Here is a 22,235-nt window from a genome sequence, read left to right on the forward strand (position 1 = left end):
ACCAAAACGCTGGCTTGCATCCATAGATGCTTCTCAAGCAAATCCCAGGACGTCATTCTCCCCTTGTACTCGGCCTTGGTGAGGCAACAGCTGGAGTACTGCATCCAGTTTTGGGCTCCGCAATTCAAAAAGGATGTGGAGAAGCTTGAGAGAGTCCAGAGAAGAGTCACGTGCATGATCAGAGGTCAGGAAAACGGACCTTATGACGACAGGCTGAGAGCCATGGGGCTCTTTAGCCTGGAAAAGCGCAGGCTCAGGGGTGACCTGATGGCCACCTATAAGTTTATCACGGGTGACCACCAGGATCTGGGGGAACATTTGTTCACCAGAGTGCCCCAAGGGATGACGAGGTCAAACGGTCATAAACTACGGCGAGACCGTTTCAGGCTGGACATAAGGAAGAATTTCTTTACTGTCCGAGCCCCCAAGGTCTGGAACAGCCTGCCATCGGAGGTGGTTCAAGAACCTACATTGAACACCTTCAAGAGCAAATTGGATGCTTATCTTGCTGGGATCCTATGATCCCAGTTGACTTCCTGCCCTTTGGGCGGGGGGCTGAACTCGATGATCTTCTGAGGTTCCTTCCAGCCCTAATGTCTATGAAATCTATGACATACCTACTCTGCCACTTCTGACAGAGTATTTGTGAAGTGAGAGGTTGTACAGTGTCTCTTAGATACTGGCAAAGAGAAGTTTGGCAGGTGGTACCAACTGGATGGTTGGGATAGACTTCAGCAGGCTGTCAGGCTTAAACAGTTCCTAAGAAGAATGTGCTACAGTCGAAAGTTTGTCTTAGTTTATGAGGTCCTTCTGAAGTTGCTTGCATTTTTTGCTAGCCTTGATTAACTTCATTTTTTTAGTATACCAGCTGCATGTAAAGCTGCGTGATGTCAAAACAGCTCAGTGAAAGCATTGCTCAAAGTACTGGTAGCTAAAAGACCAAATTAAATATTAGGCTGTGCCAGAAGTGAAATGAAAAATAGAATTGAAAACTATGAGAGAGAGAGAGAGATGTGCCAGGTGTCCTTGTCATAATGTAAAAACAAGTGGATGGGCAATAACTTTTGAAGCTAACCACCTTAAAAGCAATAGTTGTTTTATAGAGCATGTACTTGATGGAACACACTACCATGATGCATCACTGAGATAAAAAAGATGAAATGTTTTATATCCATAAGTTCGTCCATAGTTATGTATGTCAAACAGGATGAAAAAAATAAGAAGATACATCTTCTTTTGCTTCTCAAAAGTAAATTGGATGATGATTGATTAATAATCCTAGCTGCTATTCCATAATTGTCCATTATGGGGTTTCTTGCACTTAACTGATTCTGGACACTATTGAAGACAGGGTCTCTGATTTGGTAAAACAGTGACCCAAGCTAAACAGGCAACTCCTACGTTCACTGGAGTATGTCTGTATGATAAAGCATAAATAGGGCATGTCCCCACAAGCGCACGTGTGATTTGCAGCACTGCAAACCTGTCTGCAGTGCCACAGACTGTACACTCTGCACATGCTGCACTGCTGGTGAGTGTGTACAGGGGTGGTTGATACCGGGAGATCCTGGTATCAAAAAAGTGGCAGAAAAAGCAGGGCAGCACACACGGCTGCAGTGTGTGCAACTAGAGCCTGACTGGTCAGAGCCATGCTCCAGCTGCTAGCCGGGCTCCAGTGTGCCTGGACCCCTGCTGCTGCAGTCCCAGTTGGCCCCCAGATAAGGCTGCTGGGGCTAGTCCACATGCTGGCACCTGCCTCCCTACCCCACCCGGGGCAATCGCCATGTGCCAGAGCACATGTGCAGCAGCATGCCCAGGGACATGCATGTTCCTGCTCATGGGGACACGCCCATAGTGTGTTATCTGAAAGGCGTATGTAGAAAAAGCAGACTACAGCAAATGTTTACATTATTTTTAAATTGTTTCAGAAAGTTCATTTTAAAGCGTTGTGTAGCACATCCTAAAGTCTTTTTAATATTTTATTATAAATACAAAATAGTAACTTCAGAGAGTTTATAACATCCATCACAGATATAATTTCTGAGCATTACACCTTTCATCTCATGTTGAAAACATGTATGACAACTCTTCAACCCTAAGTCAATTCCAATAAATTGTAATTACATGTAGTATAGTAACATGTTAACCTATATATAGATCTATAAAGATGTGAAACAGAATATACAGGACAGTTTCTTGTCTTATACCCAGTTTATTCCTGTTGTAGCTTTGGAATATAGTGATTACCCTTTTTGAAAACTGGAACACTTTATATGCGTCACCAGTGCTTACCTGCCAAAGTACTGGAAGAATACTTACAGCAATGTTGTTTTCCTTTAGATCTGGTTCAATATTCAGCAATATGATTCCCCAGTACGGATAAATTTTGACATCAGCAAACCCAAATTATGGAAGCCTTTCTTTTCAAGACGCTTACCATATCCTGGCCTCTCGAGCGTTCAGGTATTTCTGTATCTTTAGATTAATTTATAGTTCAAAACAATTACTTTAATGCTTATTCAAGGGGTGAAACGATTTGCAATTATGATGCTTATGATGAGTCATTTTTCTCTCACATTTTACATGCCTGTTCCTATATACAGTCCCCACACGCTTAAGGAAAATGGAAGTCTTTAAGGCCTTACCATTTAAGGGTAAACTTGATACTAATGTGATTGTTAATACATCAGGCCAACCACAATGAATGCAGTAGTTAGGTCTTTAGAGTACAATATTTCTAACAAGTGCCAATTAGTACTACTTAGTAGAATGGATGATAAATGGCCCTCAGAACACCAACGTGAGATCTGAGGACAAGTACGATTTGTGCCATTCTCTGAGCTCAGCCGCAAGTAAAATCCAAACCATGCGACGTCAAAATCGAGAGGGATGTCAACTTTGTCTTTAAAATGTTTAAAAAATCAAGTTCCAGTCTGCATGTTGCAGTATGCTGTCTGTAAAGAAACAGTGCTTTATCTGTATTTAATCAGACATACAAGCATCAGTCGTTGAAGCCAACTGTACAGAGGGATGTATTTCTTTACATACAAAAATTTAGCTTCACTTGCGTGTGTTGTTTCTGAGCTAGCCTGTTGTTTCTTACCACCTTCAATACGTGGTGGGATGCATACCTCTAGTGAAGGTACACTTGTGTAAAACTGTGAGAGAGGCTCTGTGCTTTCATTGCTGACTAAAATCCTCACATTCTAAGTCCCTTTGTTTCTTTTATTAGCCTGAAGAATTAACTTACCAGCGGGCAGACAAAGCTGCTGCTTTAGAACTACAGGGCAGGTAACTTTACAAGCATCTGCATAATGACATTAAATGCTGCGAGTGTCATCAACACTGAAGACTGAACATTTACAAAATCTAGCCTGTTCGATGACCTGCCTCACCCATATTCATGTCTATATCCAAAGGTCTGCTGAGTCTGATAAGGCAGTTAGGAAGCTGTGGCTACTTCGGGAGCACTACAGTGCTCATGGTTGCTTTTTTTCACCTGTTAGCTAGAGGAGGTGTTGCCCACATTTTGAGGTGGACAGAAAGTTCACTGGAGCTGTTGCAACCTTTTGTATCTGGTGACTGTTACAATGGGGTAAAGATAAAAGTACTATAAGGAGAGGAAAAATATTTGCAAAGGTCAAAACTCACTTTCCTGCATATGACTTTGGGAGAGTTCTTTGCTAAGCCAGGACACAGTCACCTTACTGCTGTTATGTGTGTATTGATTCTCTGAACTGCTTTGTGAGCAGTGAAGGGTTCATTACTTTCCTTAACATCTCCCCACAACCTGAGTAGTTAGCTGGAAAAAAATGCAGCAGTCAGTTTTCTGGAAGAATCCCTAGTACTAGATTGTGAAGCTACAATTCTACCTTGAACTGGCAGTGGTTAATGTACAGCTCTTAACAAATAGCTGAATTTTTATTGCAGGATTGAAAAGATACTAAAAGAGAAAATTATGGAGTGGAGGCCCAGGCACCTCACTCGTTGGAACAGGTACTGCACCTCCACACTTCGTCATTTCCTGCCCCTCTTGGAACAGAACCAAGGCAAAGACATAGAAGATGATCACCAAGCAGAACTGCAAAAACAGCTGGGAGATTACAGGGTACTTATTTAAATGAATGCATGCATCTTCTGTAATGAAGCTAGATCATGAGCTGTCAGATTGCAGCACTCCAGTGACTTGCTATTTGCTTTCAGTTAGTAAAGTGGAACTTCTTAGCAGCAGCTGTACAGTCAGGCTAATGATCAAAGGCCAGCATCTACTGTCAACATCAGCCAGTGGTTAATGCTTCCGAAATCAGCAAAACACCAACCAAGAAAGCCAAGAAAGTATGGGCAATTCTGTGCTCCTGGGATTCTAGGAAACTTCCAGGGCCACAGTGGACCTTTGCTCTCTCCCCAGATAGAAAATTAATTTCTGTAGAGCACCTGGAAGTGAGATAAATGCTGCAGTCTGCTTTTCTCCTCTCACTTCAGATCCATCATATCTAAGTGTTCTCTGCAGTGGAGGAAAGGACCTGTCCTAACTGCTTATCACCCATCCACATTTATACCCAGACAAAATACACATTCAGTTTGAGACTGGCCTGGTCCAATGCAGATTTCTGGTTAGTGCTTGCTTCCAGTTAACTGGAAATGCGTACTCTATTATTTGCATCCATTCATAGTTATTTTTGCTGTTGTACTGTACCTTCCCTGCTACCTAATTGGCCACTATTGTGAAGACACATTTAATAAGAAATTGACCCTTCCATCATTCTAGAGCTCAGGGTCACAAATTTTAGTGGCTAGATCTGCAAAAGGATTTTGTCACAATTCCCAGCCTTGTCATACCTAGTTTTTAGGTGACTGGGCTGCACAGCACTGAGTTAGGTACTAGAAGCCTCTCTCTCAACATACCCAGTCTGCTGGAATCGGAGAACCATAGGATTGGAAGAAACCCAAATCATCTAGGCCAGGCCTCTGCACTGGCACAGGATAAGCTGTTTCTGAACCATCTGAGACAGATGCCTATCCAGCCTCTTACAAACCTCCAGCAAAGAAAATTCCATATCTTCCCTAACTCTGCAGCTTATGCATTGTCCTCTTGCTTTTACAAGTAGACAGTTTTTCTTGAAGTCCAAGTCTGCTTTTTCTGTACTTAAAACTGCTGGCTCATAGCCCATCTTCTGTATTTATACTTTAAATAGTCACTAGATAAAATGCATAAACACCATTGAGAACAGGGGCTAGAACTTAAGGCTTAGCTCTCTTCCAGGGCAACTAGATAAGACATACTTCCTTTTGCTTGCTTTCCTTCTGGTTCCATGAATCTTTTCCTCTTGGCTGCCCAGCTGCAACAGCAAGGCAAAAAGGTGCTGTTTAATTCAGCTCAGCCATGAGCCAGTCCTAGGATTTAGGGGCTCCTATACACATACAGGGAGCCTGCTCTGACACACTATAATTCCAACGCTTCGTTGATTAATCGAGTCTGCTGGAGTGTGGAAATTAGTGTGGTCTAGTGTCATGTGTATCAGTGTCCCCGTGCTGAAAAATGGCAGCAGGGTGCTTTAAAGCTCATTCAGTGAGCTTTAGTTCAAAGCATCTCACCTCTATTTTTCAGCATAGGGGCTCTGATACATGTGATGCTCCAGGCATATTTAATTAATGTCCCTCTCAGAGCTGCACTAATTAACATGCCCCACCCCTGATCCACACACCTCCTGGAGCACATATATAAATGCCCTAAATTTCCCACTGGCCATGCTTTAAGCCTAGGACATACGGGCAGTCCTTGGACTTAAGACCCATTTTTCAGGAACCAATTGTCATAAGTCGAAACTTTGTAACTCGGAACCAATTTTCTCATAAGAAACAATGTTATAAATAGGGGATTGGTTCCTGAACCAAGGCCCAATACCTTATTTTCACCAAAAATACACCACAATTTTGTGCTCAATCAGTTATAGATGAGTAATATAGCTACATTAATGTATTTATATTCTAAATAGCAATCATATTTATTTGGAAGGACTTCTTTGAGGTGAGTTTGCTGGACTTTTTGAAGGGCTCTTGGCTGGAGTTTTCTCAGGAGTCTTGGCTGCAGGTTTTTCTGGAGTCTTGTCTGCTTTCTTAAAGAAAGTGTCCAAGGAAATTTGAACAGATGTTCTCCAGGGAGACAGGTGGCGCAGCAAATTTGTTCACTGGCATAGCATCGCATTGGATCAAGTGTTGTAAAGTCAAAACTGACATCAGAAAGTTGAAACAGTGTCAGTTTATAGATGTTGTAAGTGCGAAACGTTTTAACGTGAAACGTAGTAAGTCGAGGACTGCCTATAGTAGGAGGAGACATTTACCAAACAAATGGGGATACTGACTTCACTTTTTGGTGCACTATCTTCCCACTTGGGTCCTGAATCTGAATAAGAAGGATACCTCTTGGATCATGCTGATTTGCAGTATGATGGATGTAGTGTAGACTATAGTAAAGCCCCCATTAAGACAATGCAGCTCGGTGTTTTTGGAGGTGCATAAGTGCCGTCTATTAAAGCATGCTGTGTGCCACCATAGGCAAAATAGGATCATGCCCTAGTGTGGTAGTCTTAGCTTGTGACAGACAGACAAGCTAAGTCTAGGGACTTCTTAGTAGTGAAACAGTACTGAGCCCTTATGCTTTTGTTTTCTTTCTGATGGCAGAGAGGTTAAAATACCCCATTAGTACTAAACTGATGCAATCTAGATACTTTTTGATTCCTGCTTGAAGAGTGCCTTACCATCTCTTTCCTTATTTGCCTGTTGTAGCCCTATTGTTCTATACCTGTTTTATCTACCTACTTAATAGATCTGTTACTTTATATTTCTTGCACCTTAGAGCAGGTGTTTATAATGCAGCATCTCATCCTGGATCCTCAAGCAATTCACAACTGCCATTGAAGCTGTACCACTGACTAAAAAATCAGGCTCTGAGCACCAGAGAAAATTAAAATGATACTGTATCCTAATACTAACAGTACTCATCTGTGTGTAGAGGGCAGGCCAGGGGGGTTCCAGTGTTTGTTGTACTCAGTATCATACTAATGCATATTAAATAAATATTCAGCTATCAGGTGGCTCTCTCCATCTGCAGCTGCATGTTGATATTTGTTAGATGTGCTTTGGGAACCCCTGTTCTACTTTTGGATCCTGATGAGATTTAAATGCAACAGTGTCATGGCTGAGGCCTTTTGGACACATCAAGTAATAAAAAAATTAGATACTGTTTAGGGAGTCCTCCCTCCCCCAGTATAATGAAAATGCATTCTTCAGTGTTGTCAAAGGAAGCATCTTCAGCATGAGGATTTGGGCTCAAGGTACTCTTAATCCTTTTGTGGATCTAACCTTAAGTCCATAGTAGGACATCATCAAGAATGGACTGGGTCCAAAAGAGGTAGGTGGTTGGTCTGAGTTGAAGTAGGGCCACAGGCTGACAGCAATTTAATTGATCAAGGTCATGAGGCTGAATAACAACAGGAAGGTTGTGTATTAACCAGCATTTGCTTTGTGCTGGAGTCAGATAGGAACAGATTCATGAGTGTTCTGTTTTTGTGGTTTGTGGCCTTATTCTGCCTCTGCTAAGCTCTCTTCTTAACTTACATTTATAAACAAAATTAGACTTAAAAAAATCATTACTATTGCTGCTTTTACTTTCTTTCCCTCTCCAAACTGTAAATCATATTTAGAATAGAACACAGCAATCCACACCCCTCCCAGAAGCATTAATAATGTTTCCTTTTTCTTGTTCCTAGGTCTCAGGATTTCCCATTCATATGCCATATTCTGAAGTGAGACCTTTAATAGAAGCTGTACACAGTACTGGAGTTCACAACATTGATGTTTCAAATGTGGAATTTGCTCTTGCTGTTTATGTCCATGGTTATCCAAAAAATGTTCTCTCTGTGTGGATTTACATTGCTTCACTTGTGCGTAATAGATAACAGGAAGTTAAAGCAGAATAAAATCACAGCTAAAAGGTATCAGCCCCACCAAAGAAAAGCTTTAGTGTAAAAAATCATTATATGAAGTAGTACTTAAAATAATCACTTCTTTCCATTTGTGCAGTTTTGGAGGGGTCCTTCTCTCCCCTTCCCCCCAGTACAGTAAAAATGCATTCTTTAGTTTGTGTATACCTGTGAGAGTAAGTTGCAAAGACCAAGGAAACCTAGATGGTACAGAGGCTTAAAATGCCAATAACCCCTGGAAAGTTTTCTACACTACTTTGTCCTAACCCTGTTACTGTGAGAGCTGCTGCTATGGTGTAAGATTTCTCCCCAAAAATGCCAATATAGACATAATTTTTAACCCCTTCCTTCTACCTTCTGGCCTTCTATCTAGGCCTCAACAAAAAAGAGATGATTAGTGAAGAAGTATGGCTAGTAAAAATTAAAGCTAAAGCTTTGCTTCCCCAGGGATTCTGCCTCAGTGGCTCCAAAACTGATCTCCAATTAGATTATTTTTCAGTTAAGATACTAATGAACATTTGGGGCCCAATTCTCTTCTTGCACTTGAATGACTCAACTTCAGTGGAGATATTTTGAGTTTACACAAGTTTTTAATGAAAGGACAGACCCTTCTCACACATTATTTCAGCAGACTGGCAAGGCACATGTTGAACAGCTTCACACACAACGAGAAGCCACTGATGAGAACACAACTGTGGCATCTTTCACACAAAAATGGAAACCAGAGACATCCTTCTCAGGCTTTGGTGAATTTTTCTTTTAAGACCAGAACCAATGGTATCTGTTCTATTAGGACTCTGAGGTTGTCTGGATATATATTAATTTGTATATGTGAAACATATTTTACTATTTATATGTATTTATATAGTTTTACTTTCTCTGTTTAACTATTTTATGTACTTTTAACCTAAAAAAGTAAGTATATTTTATCACAAAAGCCATTTGTATCAAGTGTCTCATTTGTATAAAAGTTCCTTTGATTTTAATAGTTGTTTAACGATGAGAAAATATATCCATTGAAAGCTACAAGACTATAATTTAAAAAAGGTAAAGTTATTACAAAATGGTTTAGCAAAACCTAGATCATCATTTTAGGGTCTTGTTCATCTAAATTCTTTCACCACCATTATAAGACTCATTTCCATAACAAACTCTAGATTTAAAATATTTCTGCTGCACCTCAAGCAGCTGTACTGAACTACAGACAATTGAACCTAGAGATTAAAGGGAGCCCATATAGAACCATAAACTGACTCGGGGACAAAGGTGTCATGAAGGACGAGCCAGGGCAGCACAGAAGCTAACAGTGAAAATATCAAGGAATCTAAGGGTATGGACACACACCTTTAAACTGGGGTAACTTACAGTAGAGTGCACAAGCCAACGTGCAGAGCAGACAGACAACCAACTTTCCAGAAACAGCTGCCTGCACCTGGTCCTATTACAACACCTCACCACTAGTTCTCAGGGGAATCAGTAATAGCGTATTTTCATTAAGCAAATGGCTATGCTTAAAGCTGTGGACACAGAACTGACTCACTCGTGCAACTTAAGTGGTGCTGTTTACTCCTGAACTGGTAGCAATTTCAGTGTACAGACAGAGCACAGGTGAAAATGTGCAAGTCTGCACCCTAAGGGAATGTCTGTCCAGTATAATGAAGGTACAACTGTAATGGGAACAGGCCTATGGGCAGAGGCTTGCAACCAATAGGAGACCTGTAGGGACCATCAGGAAATATTCTGACTCAGACCAGGCTGTTACATTGTCACTGCTCTTGTTTTCTGTGTTAGCCTAACACACTTCTGTTTGCAAGCCATACTCTGAAGAGGAATCTGCTAGTTCATCTACCAACATAAAATGTTTCCTTACATGTTAGGAATTACAAAGCAGCGTAACACTTAGATACTTTAGAGAGATACAATAAATCCCCCAAATGGAAAATTACGGAGTAATCCAGCTATTGAAGATTAGGGTATTTTGACAGTGTAGTTATAAATGTACCAAGCAATGGATCATCCATCATTTTCCTGGAGTGAAATAGGTTCATAGTTTTTTAGGGGCTGGAAAGAAACTTACAAGTCATTGGGTCCAGCCATCATGCACCTGGGCAGGAAAGACTGCTGGGATCAGATGGCCCCAGCAAGATGTTGCAGTAGCTCCTACTGTCAGAAAACTTCCCTGTCCATTTGTTATCAGTTCTACCACAGCATAGAGATTTCAACTGCAATGCATGCCCTAGTGTACTAGGCACTTTACAAAAAGTAAACACTGGACAATCCCTGCCTAAAATAATTTAGTTTAAAATGTGCAAGTTAAGTAATGGGCAGTAAGAAGAAACAGAAGCAAAGCAAAGTAACTTACCTGAGACCACAAAGCAGGTCAGTAGTCGATACTGGAATAGAAGCAAAAATTCCTTGACTCCCTCCAGTGTCCCATCCACAGCACTGTGTGGCTACATCAAGTCACACCTAATAGCTAAAACACCAGCCCTGACCATTGGTGTGCAGTATCGCCAGAGCTGCCCTCCAAACACTTGCAGACTTTTGCTCTAAGGGGTTTCTCTTTCCTTGTTTATGACTTTTCCATGTTGTCAGCATGTGATACGGTGCTGCAAGTCTGGCAAAGGTACACTTGGCCAACCTGACAGAAGGGCTTCAACACCTCAGTCAAAAAATTTAAACCCTCCAACCTTCCACTCAGTAGCCACTAACCGTTACCTCTGCCTTTCGCGAATAAGAGTTCTGTAGGTACCTAAATGCCAGCATCCTGATTATACTGAGCAGGTTGACAGCTAGCTCATACCTGTGCCTTATCAAGAGTCACAAACAAGGCATCCTTGCCTTGCCCAAGGCCAGAGGCATAATTCAATACTAAAGCCATCACCTACCTTTTACCTGATAGTTTCCAGGTCAGAGCACTAGCCTAGGGAAAGTGGAGATCTGAGAAACGTGCAAGCTTGATACATCACGGCAACAGCCCTTTCACATGTTTATCCAATCAATGGGGAATCAAAGATCAATGAGTAATGTCAAAATAAGGAGCCAGAGTTTCCTGAATATATGCTTCCTAATGGGCTCTTGCGAAGAATTCTGCCAACTTGCAGTTGTACTGAGACTAGGATGGTAAGGAAGAACATGCAAGGTGCTGTTTCTAACAGCAGATTTTTTTCCAATCTCCACTCCAAATTACACGCGGCCACAAGTACTCCCATGTTCCGATCAAAATTGATTATTCATCATTGGTTAAGTCCTCAAAGACATGTTTATTGATTGGTACATTTGTTCATATGGTTGAAAACGTAACGCTTTGAAACTCCCTTTCAAAAATTTAGCATCTTAACAGATTTTATAAGAAGAGACAGTGCAGATCCCCCGGGGCTGCTCTGGAGCTACCATACATACACAAATGACTTGTGGAGTCATACAGCACTGTACATTGTGTCATTACACCTTAGAATTATACTGATTTTGAGTGCTAAGTAAACCTGTTGTGTTGATGGGAATGTTTTATTTGAATATAATTTCTCAAGCCCAAATACAAAAATCAGTGCTATAGGAAAGATTGGCCCTTCCCTAATTTTGCAGCATAAGGAAGGACTTTAGGGGTCAGAGGAAAGAGGGAGAAACAACACTTCTAAAGATGTGTATTGTTACCCAAATAACAAAAAGTATATTTCAAATTATTTGCAAAGCTTTATGTTCTAATTGTGGGTTAGAGAGAGAGACAGAGAGAAAGAGAGCTTAACTTCCACTCAACATAAAAAATCCAATAAAAGTATATTTAAGTGCCAAACCTGAAAAAAGTGGCATAAAAAAAAAAATCTGATGCTTTTCCCATCTCCCTCAAATTAAGTAAAATAAAACCCACCACCTTTCAAACCAAATGAGATTCTGTGAGATCGGTACAACACTGTACAGGACACTCAGGATCAAGATTGTAAAGCTGTGGGGAAGGAGGGACCAGTATAACAAATCGCACTCCAGAAAGAATTGTTAACACAAGATGTGGACTGGAAGTAAAGTGCATGAGAGGAAGCCTGCTCAGCTAAATGAAGTAGACTGAAAGATCAGAAGTCAGGGGTCATTCGCCAGAGCGGCAGCAGGCCCGAAAACCACACTGCAAGTTCTGGCATCCACTGGCGGTTTCGGCATGAGGACCTGCATGAAAACAGAACAAATGTTAAAAGAGGAAAAACAAGTTCTGCTCATTTTCAGGACTACCATGGCAACCAAGTGATTTATCCACTAGATAATTTCAACATAGAAATGTGAGTTTAGAAGCGAGGAAGTGTGCTTCTATGGAGGTAGCTTTAAGCCTGGAATTTATTTTCCTGGAAAAACTCCTCACTAGTTAGCTCTCTTGGATTCTCACTAGAAATTTAAGAATGTACAGAAAGCATCTTCATTATGACCACTGTGATTATTCAAAATCATAACCTGATTTCTATAACCATGCTTTTAAAACCAGACAAATTTATATTTCCTCTATAATGGAAACAGAATTTTTTATGATACATTTTTGGTTACTCCACCCTTTTATATAATGAAAGTTCAATGGGGCTAAGCTGTGGGAGTTGTGAGGATTTTGAAATCAGGCTTTTTGTACATAGATAATCTTAACCGTGAGTTTTTTTCAGTCACCAAAACTCTGCAACTGAAATCCATGAATGTTGCAGTGATCATGTGTACAGATCATGAGATCACACACTTGAACATTTTCAGCACATTTATCTCCACAAACTAATATTCAGCTACACCTCTGCATGTCTGAATAACCACCCTGTGTCTGCCCCAAGTCTAAAAAGAAATGATGCATCACATTTGTAACACGTCAGCTTCACCCTTTTATTACTGTAGTTCACAATTTCTTTCCAAAACACCACTACAAACATAAAAGCTTAAATTTGCAGAGAATACTTGAACATTTTTACAAACTAGAGAATTTTTTTAAAAGTGAGAATGTCCCCCTGATCAATCTAAATCCCCTAAAAACTGAAACAGGATTTTAACCAATGCAGATAAATAAAAGCCTGTCAGCTAACATGCATGTACCGAGTCAGAATAAAGAATGAGCAGAACTATACTTCCTAGTGGACTATCTGACCCCACACCAAAGAATCTGTCAGCCAGGAATAAGCTGCACAACTCATATAAAACTTACGTGAATTCAGAAACATTGCTATTGTAATTCTACCCGACTTCACTTACCGTCACTTACCGTTTCTCCTTTGATTTAAAATACTTAAAAGAGCACATACAGAGAGCAAACTATTATCATTAGCACTACAGGATTTCCTCAATTTTGGCCGTATATATGATTTTACCCTTTTGAAGACACAACATTTACTGCCATTCAACTTGCTGAACTCTGGTTTCCCACCAAATTAAGTTATTCACATTCAATTCAAACTGCGTGGAAAATCATTTAACACTACCCACCTCCTCCCCTTACTGCACTGAAAATACAAATGAAACCAGACAACCCTGAATCCAGTGTTAAGGCATTATTTTAATGCATTTGTAATGTGGTTATGGACAGAGAAACAACACTGCTGACAAGGGCATTTGGATGCTTTCTGTCCCCGTTTGTTCTCTAGCTATAGCTAGAGAACTAGTCAGATGTGATTAGCTCTCAAGTGAAACGATTTTTCTATGTGCCAGCACTGAAAACACAACCTGGTGCCTGGGAACAACCGTTTCCTGCTTCAGAACGAGCCAAATTCTGAAGAGCAATTTAAATAGCAATTTTATTCAAGCATGAGGACAATAAAAGGCACCTGGACTTGTCTGCAGAGCAGTAAAAAACAGTTTGTCAGTATGTTCAATTTGTGCTGCAGGAAGACAACCAGAGACAATGCAACAAGGACCCGTTTAGAGGAATATTTTCTGATCAAATCTTTCTAATCACTGCGACAGATTCTGACCCTCAGGACTGCATGCGTAGGAGGGTGAGCGCACTCCTTGCACCTCCAGCAATGCTAGCAGGACATGGCACTTCCTGGAGCGCTGGGCAAGGAAAAGGGACCGCATGCTCTTGGCAGGAACGCTTTAAGGCTGCTGACAGACATGAAAAAAACACCACTTTACCAGAAGAGGAAGCGTGTTAGTTCGACCCAGTTCCCCTGGGTCGTATAGATCAGGAGCTTCAGCAAGGCTTTTTGGCACTTTTACGTAATTGCTGATTGAATGAGCTATTAGATAAAAGTGCCAAACAGTCCTGCTGAAGTACCCAACCTATACAGACACTGGGCAAGCCAAGTCAAACTAACACAATGCCTCTTCTGGGCAGGCGCTACGCTTGGTGCAGAGGCACACTGATTTTAAAGTAAAGCGCTGCTTTTTTTTTTTCCCCATGTCTGTAAATAGCCTAAAGGTGTAGCACTCTCCTGGCTTTCCTATCACAGCCTACTGGGGTTAGGCCAGTCAAATCATTTTGAGAGGATCTCTGGCCCCTTTCCATTGCTGCTAAAGCTTGTTCAAAATAATACATCCAAAAATCATGCATGCCATTAGATTACAAAATGGTATTAGGCTACCGTTATGCTGTTTTTCACCTCATTCTTATGCTTTAACACTACCTGCCGTTTGCTCCCTGAGTGGCTACAGTTAATTTAAAGCCCAGACAATATATACAAGTAGCTCAAATTTTTCCTTCCAAAGTAAAATTTATTCACAAGTGAAAGGTAATGTAATCTGTAGGTTTTGGTGCAGCTCCTCACAATCTTCTCTTAACTTGTTTGGAAGTGCTGCCACCTCATTTTCGAAATCATGAATAACCATCTTAAAAGCAACACTAGTCCTGGAAACGGACCCTATGAATCTAAACTCATGCTGAAAATGAAATACGTATTTTCTACTCTTTTTCTGGCCAATTCCTGATGTATAACATAGTTCTTTGCTTCTGAGGCCCTAGCTACTTAGCTTCCACACAAACCTGAATGTTCAGTTAAACTACATCTCTCCGGCCCTCCTGTCTTCAATTTTCTTTGATGTGCTAAAATAATTTCAGGTGTTTTATGACTCAATATTGAAATAAAGCACCCCCATTCATTAATGGCTAGCCATTCCCAGCTTGACCCCAAATAGGGTTGTTACTTGTTTTCTTTTTAAATAACACTAAACAAAGACTTCTTGTTAGTAACTCAGGCATTTCTTAAATTTTAGCATTTCCCCCTTTATTCAGCCGAAAGAACTTCTCTCCCCAACATCCTACAGCAGGGGTTAGCAACATTTTTGGGCAGAGCGCCAAAAACACCTGCAACCTGGACTTGTAAGATGTTGGCATGTGTGCCAGGGTTCAGATAACGGGGGAGCCAAGAGGGGCCCGATCCTTGTTGTGACAACACAGGCCTGGCCCCTTCCACACCATCTGTCCTGAGGCACAGATGCCAAACAAAACGTCGTCACGTGCCACACACTGGCAAGTGCTGGAGGATGCCTACCCCTGTCCTACAGTATGTACCAAGTAACCTTTTAGTTTCTCTAGGGTATCCCTGCCCTCACTAACTTCACATTTTGCCAACAGTTCTGCAGGCCTCGCTATTCTCTCCCAGTCTCCCTTTCTGCTACTCTTTGTGAATTTCTTGTTTGTACCTTTACATTTTAATTTATGCTTCCCTCTGTTGGACTGGATTTCCACCACCAAAAGAATCTGTTTAGCTCAAATACGCTGTTGAATCTTGCAATAAAACCATATTGTTCTTCTTCCCACTTCCCCCACTGTGTGAACATGGGGGGATGGCAGAAGAAGGGTACATGTTTCTTTTACCTAAATATGAACTGGATAAATCTTAATCCAGACAACATGGAGACAATTTGGCCAGTAGCATAACTTGGTACACCTACTTAGAGGGGGCACAAGAACAGCAGATGCTGCCACCAGCCCTACTCCAGCTTCCACCCAGGATGCAGTACCTGGTTGTTACACCTCTGGTACTGGACTTCAAGGGAGAGACTGTATAGTATCCACTCTCAGTTTTGAGGTTTGCAAGTTACGGCATTTCAGCTCCTCACAGGGAAGGCCACAAATTACACTTTTTAAAAAGTCTGTGGCTGGTGCACCCGTATCAACCTGTCATATTCACAATTAGTTGTGCCACATTCTAAGGCAACCATATTTATCTGTATATCACATTCACATTTTTTCCTGAAAATTAGCCATCCAAAATGAAGGCAGGGGGTTGTGTTCAGCACCATCTCCACCAGACCTGCTTGAGATAAGGGTACAGTCTACTCATCTGTGTCATTTCCCCCAACCCTGCTGCAGGGCCAATGCAGCTACAGGTTTAACCCTCTCATAGCCATTGCCAATAGCTGTGTGTTGGCAGAGTTCTGGAAGGGGAAATGATTCTCATGACAATACTCCCCTCCCTTGGGCTTCGTTGCCTGGCTCAGTCAAGGCCATAGCAGCAACGACTGGAAAAGAAAACCTCTCTTTCCTTTTCCTTCATTCTGCCTTTCCAACAGAAGATAAGTGTCATATGCAGGGGCATATGGCACAGGATATGGTATTACCTGATGTGGCATGGTATATGGAATATGGCATCACCTTGAACTTGGATTGCTGTAATGCACTTGAAGAACAGGTAGATACTTCAGCTGACAGTACAAAGGATCACTTACTTATTCAGCTTGCCACAGGATGTACATTGCAACACAGCTTCAAAGACAACAACACTGTCATTTTTTACAGCATCTCCCTTCCCATGTCCCTCCATCCCAGCTCAGGTCATTTCTGATGCTGATATAAACAGCCCTTGCTTTGAACCCATATACGTTGGGATAGGGCATCCTGATCGGAAGGTCTTGACTGGATAGCCACTTTTCCAAACTGATCCAGTCAGAATTTGTTCATTTCAAGGCACCATGCAAAGGTTACCAGTTTACCCAGTCTGGACAGTAGCACTGGCTGCAATGAACTAATTGTTCAAGTAACAGCTTAGAGCTACGTCCCTTTCATCTATGTTTTTACCACCAGAGCAAGAAGCTACTAAGTCAACATAAGCTCTAATGGCAGTATATTAAAGCTATGGTTTCTGATCACTGTGAACTAGGGGTGGGCCAATTCCGGCCTGTGAGCCAGATTGGGCCCACAGCAGACTCCATTTCCCAGTAATCACTGCAGTCAATTTCCATGGAGACCACAGGAGCAGCAAGGACGTGACACAGTGGAGCCAGGGTTTCAATGGGGACTGGCACCAACAGCTCTGGCAGGGCACATGGTTTGGTGTGGAGCTGCTTCAGGGGCGGGATCTTGTAGTGGTGACAGTGTGGTCTGGAGCCGGAGCAGAACTGCAGTCTGCTGCCTGCACTGGAGCACAGCTGGAGTGTGCAGGCAGTGGATAATGGCTGCACCCCAGCTCCCGACCATGCTGTCACCATTGCAAGTTCCCAGCACTGCTGGGACTGGTCTCCGTAGAAACACAGCGCACTATCATCCCCCCACTGCTGCTGGGGTCTCCATGGAAACTGGCCACAGCAACACAGGCAGGCGCTGCTGGGAAATGAAGTCCAGATGCTGGCCAGATCTGCCATTTTGCCCACCCCTGCTGTAAACATACCCAGTGGTCTGAGCAAAGGATGCATAACTCTGTGCAAAACCCAATTGTGAAACAGAAGTAACTTCTCTTCTCCACAGCCCAGAGAGGCAGGAAGTAGCTTAATATTACAGAAAGAGGCTAGGTATTTTCCTCCTCAGATCCGCAGCAAGTCAGAAGAATCTTAGTGTTTCAGTCCAGTGCACAGACTCTTCTTCTAGATTGTTTAAATGCATGGAGCATTTGAGGGAAGATGACAAGAGCAACACACTGAAAAGTGATGAAAAATAAAAGTGATGAAATTGAGCATTAACTACAGTAGTGAATAAGGCCAATATTATTTGGAACTCATGCGAGGCAATCTAAAACTCGGTAAAGTAAAGCATTGAACTTTTCAGCAGAATTCCAGTTATCCAGAAGATGCAAGCAATACCCAAAACATTTGCACCATGTCAAATCAGCAGTAATGTCAGTATACAGGATCCCGTACCCTGAGCAAAGGTTTCAAAATATACTGATGGACCTAGAGTCAAGCTCCGTTCCTGTGGATTTTTAGAGTTTCATAACAGAACTCATCATCATCAAAATCAAACTCCTATTTCCCCAGCATCTCAATTCCTTAGCCCAGGCCTTTGAGCTCTCTTGCAACCCAGTCTTTTGGACTCAGGAATGCAATAATGAGGGAACTTGTAGCTGAACTAGCACCAGAACAACTGAAGAACATAACCAAACTTTAGTTACCATAGTTCATTCAAAGAGACTGCATTAGCTTCATCTCACTTGGGTACAATGCTTTGTCATCATATTTCTTCTAGAAATAAGCTGAGCAGCAAAGGTGTGCATTCAGACAAACTTCTCAGCCTTTTCTGGAACTCAAGGTCAGTTCTACAATGGGACATTTAATCTCTTGTTGAAGTCTTTCCATGTATAGAGTTGAACCACACCATTATACAGCCCCAGTAAACCAAGAACGTCTCAGAGCAAGAAACTTCTTTGTAGAAAGAGCTCTTTCAAACTGAGATACTGGACTCATCTACTCACAAAAGTTGTACCACTTTAACTCTGCTGGGATACAGTGATACGACTCTTCCTAGTGAAACAGCAGCTAGACCGGTATAAAAACTGCATGCAAATCAAGCAGTTCTCACATTCATGAGAATGTGAAAATTGCAAACTTCTCTACAGCACAGCTTCAGTGAGACCTGCTCCATCTCGGTCATGAGAATGCATGCCTTGGGCTGATGGCATCAGACCCACTATTTACAGGAAAAGTATGAAGAAAAGTTTGCAGTTGGGAATGAAGACCTTGCAGGTGTCAAAGCAAAACCTGAATCATTCATAGCCTCATGCTTCAGGTTCCACTTTTTGTGATGCAAGAACGAGGAATTTTCCAACACCGTAGCACACATCCCCTCTCCCCAAAACAACCCGAGAGGTGGCAAACAAAAAAAATACACAAACATGCAGAGACTTCTGTAATTATTTTACAGTGCTTTCGTATATAATGTTTCTGATGTACAAAGTGCGATAAATGAAAGCCACAGAAACTTAAGCTGCTGGAGATGAAACAAAACACTTTAATTGATTATTAATCCTCCTGCTCTTATTTATGAAGTACTGCAGTGATACAGGAATAACTTCAACAATCACAGAACTGCAGCTACATCTGGGGTAGAATGTGATGTCTGTTTAATATTCTGAGAAGCAATACCACATGCCAGTCTGAATGAGAGGTTAGGAATACACCATCCAAAATAAACTGTAGAGGGGTTTAATGAAGGATATTATTACCCACCATGGTTAGTTATCCAAGCTTCAGTACTCAGAACTATGCTTAATTTGAGAGAACATTAAATATCACTTGAGAGAACATTAAATATCATACAACACCTCTCTCAACAGTAGGGGTAAATGAGGTAATTATATTCTGTCTCCCATAATCAGCCCTCTGCCACACTGTTTTATACAGGTTACATAGCATCCACAACCATGGTGAATGGTTTACAGAACAAAGCGAGACAGTCTCTGAGCTAAGACCTCACAATCTAATTTCAGACATGACAGTAAATGCAGGTACCAGAAACCAGAGAGGGCACAGCCACCATTACAGCAGTAATATTCCAAATGTGCTCAGCTTGGAGATGCTTATGTCTCACTCGTTTAAACAGTAATATTTAAAAACCTTTACGACTTCACAAACTAAGAGGAGGGTGTTTCACATGTTACTGGTTGGGGGACTGAAAAAAATGTAGAGATAAATGTAGACAGTGTGATCAAGGCTGGTATTGTTAAGAGAATGGAAGGTGGGAGGGAGAGTGACAACTGAGAGAGTGGGCCGGGTTTGTAAAGAGCCTTAAAAGTAGGTTTAAATCTAATACATTGCAAACAGGGCATCAGTGAAGGATTTAGAGCAGGGGTGGGCAATTACTTCGGGCAGAGGGCCATTTACTGAGTTTTGGCAAGCCATTGAGGGCCGCATGACAGGCAGCCAGGGGCAGACAAATATTAATTTTCTAAATTTTTTAGGGGCCCTGTGGGCCAGACAGAATGGCCTGGTGGGCCACATGTGGCTCACAGGCCACACTCTGCCCACCCCTGATTTAGAGGGAGATGTGGAAACAGTCAGGCAAGGCAACTGTTTTAGTAGGAAGGAAGGAAGAAAGGAATGAATGAAATCACCAAGAAAACATGGGTGGGTGCACTAGTCAAAATCCATGGCACAGGAAAAGAAAAGAGCTGTGGGAGTCATGAGCACTGGCTGTTTGGGTATAATAGTCACTTTCAGCTTCACTGCTAGGGCCTAATAATCTAGCACCAAGTCAAGCTCCATGTGAGCCTTTCTATCCAACTGGTCTGGACTCCTTGCTTGTGAAATCTCCCTTGTGTTGTTAAAACTCCACCATTCTGCACTTGAGTTGGCTATATGCCAAGGATGCGAGAAGGGATTTCAGTGTCTAAACTGTAACATGCCTTCAGGTTCCAACACATCATACAAGTGTCAGGTCAATATCCACAGGGATTGTGGATATTTTTTTTTAACAGGTTCCAGTAATTCAGAACTATCAGATGCAGAGTCAACCATTAGAACATGATCTCATTCTGCTAGCTTTCCCCTCCACTCCTGCCCTTCTCTCTTGTATTACACTTACCTTGTATAATTTAATTACACGAGACAGGAGCCATTATTTCCCATAAATCTGTCTTGTACCTGGCATAACGGAACCCAACTCCAACTGTGGCAGCAGCCAAAGGTCTCATTATAATTGTATTGTATATATTGACCAGCACCCATCACCATCAACATTTTTCCCCAACCCAGATTCATCCCTGGCCAATGTTATAGCATGAGAATGGGAAGATAAATGAACATATACCCATCATCTTTAAAACATAATACTCATATTCTAAATATTGTTTAAGTGACTGTCCTTTATGGAGGGTCTTTAAAATCCATGTTTAACAAAAGCCAGTTCACAGAGAAGAGCTCTTTTCAGTTCAAAACTCTTATAATTTGTAAAAGGTCAAGGAATAAAATGAAAACTCTTAAAAATGATAGTCAAATACTCAGTGCACTACTCTAAGTGTGCAAAAACAGCTACTCTGTTCTTCTACGACCTATATTTCCCAATGGTAACAAAGTGGTAAAGTCAGGGAAAAGAGCCAATGTCTTTCCAGTGAGCCTCCTCTGCCTTCTCATTATAACAGGAAGGAAGAGATGGATACTGAAAAAGTGGTGCAGGGAACAGACATTGAGAACAATGACAAAAGAATTATCGGAAATTCAAAACTCCCATCCCTTGTCTTCAAGAATCATAGAAAATTAGGGTTGGTAGGGACCTCAGGAGGTCATCTGGTTCAAACCCCTCCTCAAAAAAGGGCTATCCCCAACTATCTCATCCCAGCCAAGGCTTTGTCTAGCCAAGTCTTAAAAACCTCCAAGGATTGAGATTCCACCATCTCTCTGGACAGCCTGTTCCAGTGCTTCATTACCCTCCTAGAAAGAAAGTTTTTCCTAATATCTAAATTGCCTTTGTTGCAACTTGAGACCATTGTTCCCTGTTCTGTTATCTGTCACTACTGAGAACAGTCCAGCTCCATCTTCTTTGTAACCAGCCTTCAGGTAGTCCAAGTTGTTATTAAATCTCCCTCTCAGTCCTCTCTTATCCAGACTAAATAATAGCAATTCCCTCATGTGAAATCACAAACATGTTTTCTTAGGTACTGCTCACCAGTACAAGAAAACAGATATGTTCACAAGCTACTTAAAATTTGAAAGGTCCAACACAGCAAACAAAGACATTAGTTAAAGTTGAGGTTCCATGGATAAATCAAGAAACTCAGGGCAGGATGCAAATTGACTCAGTCAGCACTTATATTTGGGCAGAGCAATGACTCACAATTTAATACATCTGTCCCAGGCAGAGGATTCAAAATGATCTAGCCAGAAGTCTAGGAATCCCATACAGTCACTAGGGAAACGTCACAGATATGATGTAGGAGTGATTTGGGTTTATGCATCTGAGCATTTAAACAGAGTATTCAGGGGGTGCTAGGCATCTCCACAGGGATTCAGAAAGACCAGAGGCACTTAGAGATACCCAGTGGGGTGCTAGGCTGAAAAAACCAGAAATAAACTTTGCAGTAGGGGCCATTGCCAAACATTCCCCAATCCCAGGGGAATATCCTAACAACAAGCTACCAAGGCTGGCTCCCTCTG

At 41.7% G+C, this 22,235-nt stretch overlaps 2 protein-coding genes across 4 annotated transcripts in view; one reads left to right on the plus strand and one right to left on the minus strand.

Annotated features, from left to right (window-relative positions):
- Positions 1-8,691, plus strand: part of CC2D2A (coiled-coil and C2 domain containing 2A) — a 146,650-nt gene extending 137,959 nt beyond the window's left edge. For all 3 annotated transcript variants that reach the window (XM_019525932.1, XM_019525934.1, XM_019525933.1), the window contains exons 31-34: positions 2,341-2,463; positions 3,233-3,291; positions 3,931-4,108; positions 7,770-8,691. In XM_019525932.1, the coding sequence (XP_019381477.1) occupies positions 2,341-2,463; positions 3,233-3,291; positions 3,931-4,108; positions 7,770-7,958 (549 nt within the window). In that variant the 3' untranslated portion in view covers positions 7,959-8,691. The remainder of the gene's footprint in view (positions 1-2,340; positions 2,464-3,232; positions 3,292-3,930; positions 4,109-7,769) is intronic.
- A 2,529-nt stretch (positions 8,692-11,220) lies between these two features.
- FBXL5 (F-box and leucine rich repeat protein 5) overlaps positions 11,221-22,235 on the minus strand; it is a 79,524-nt gene continuing 68,509 nt past the window's right edge. Inside the window, exon 11 of the mRNA XM_019525935.1 lies at positions 11,221-12,140. Coding sequence (XP_019381480.1) covers positions 12,064-12,140 — 77 coding nt within the window. The 3' untranslated portion in view covers positions 11,221-12,063. The remainder of the gene's footprint in view (positions 12,141-22,235) is intronic.

This window comes from Gavialis gangeticus, unplaced genomic scaffold (assembly GCF_001723915.1).
Source record: "Gavialis gangeticus isolate Ggan-Ray unplaced genomic scaffold, GavGan_comp1, whole genome shotgun sequence".
NCBI lineage: Eukaryota > Metazoa > Chordata > Crocodylia > Gavialidae > Gavialis > Gavialis gangeticus.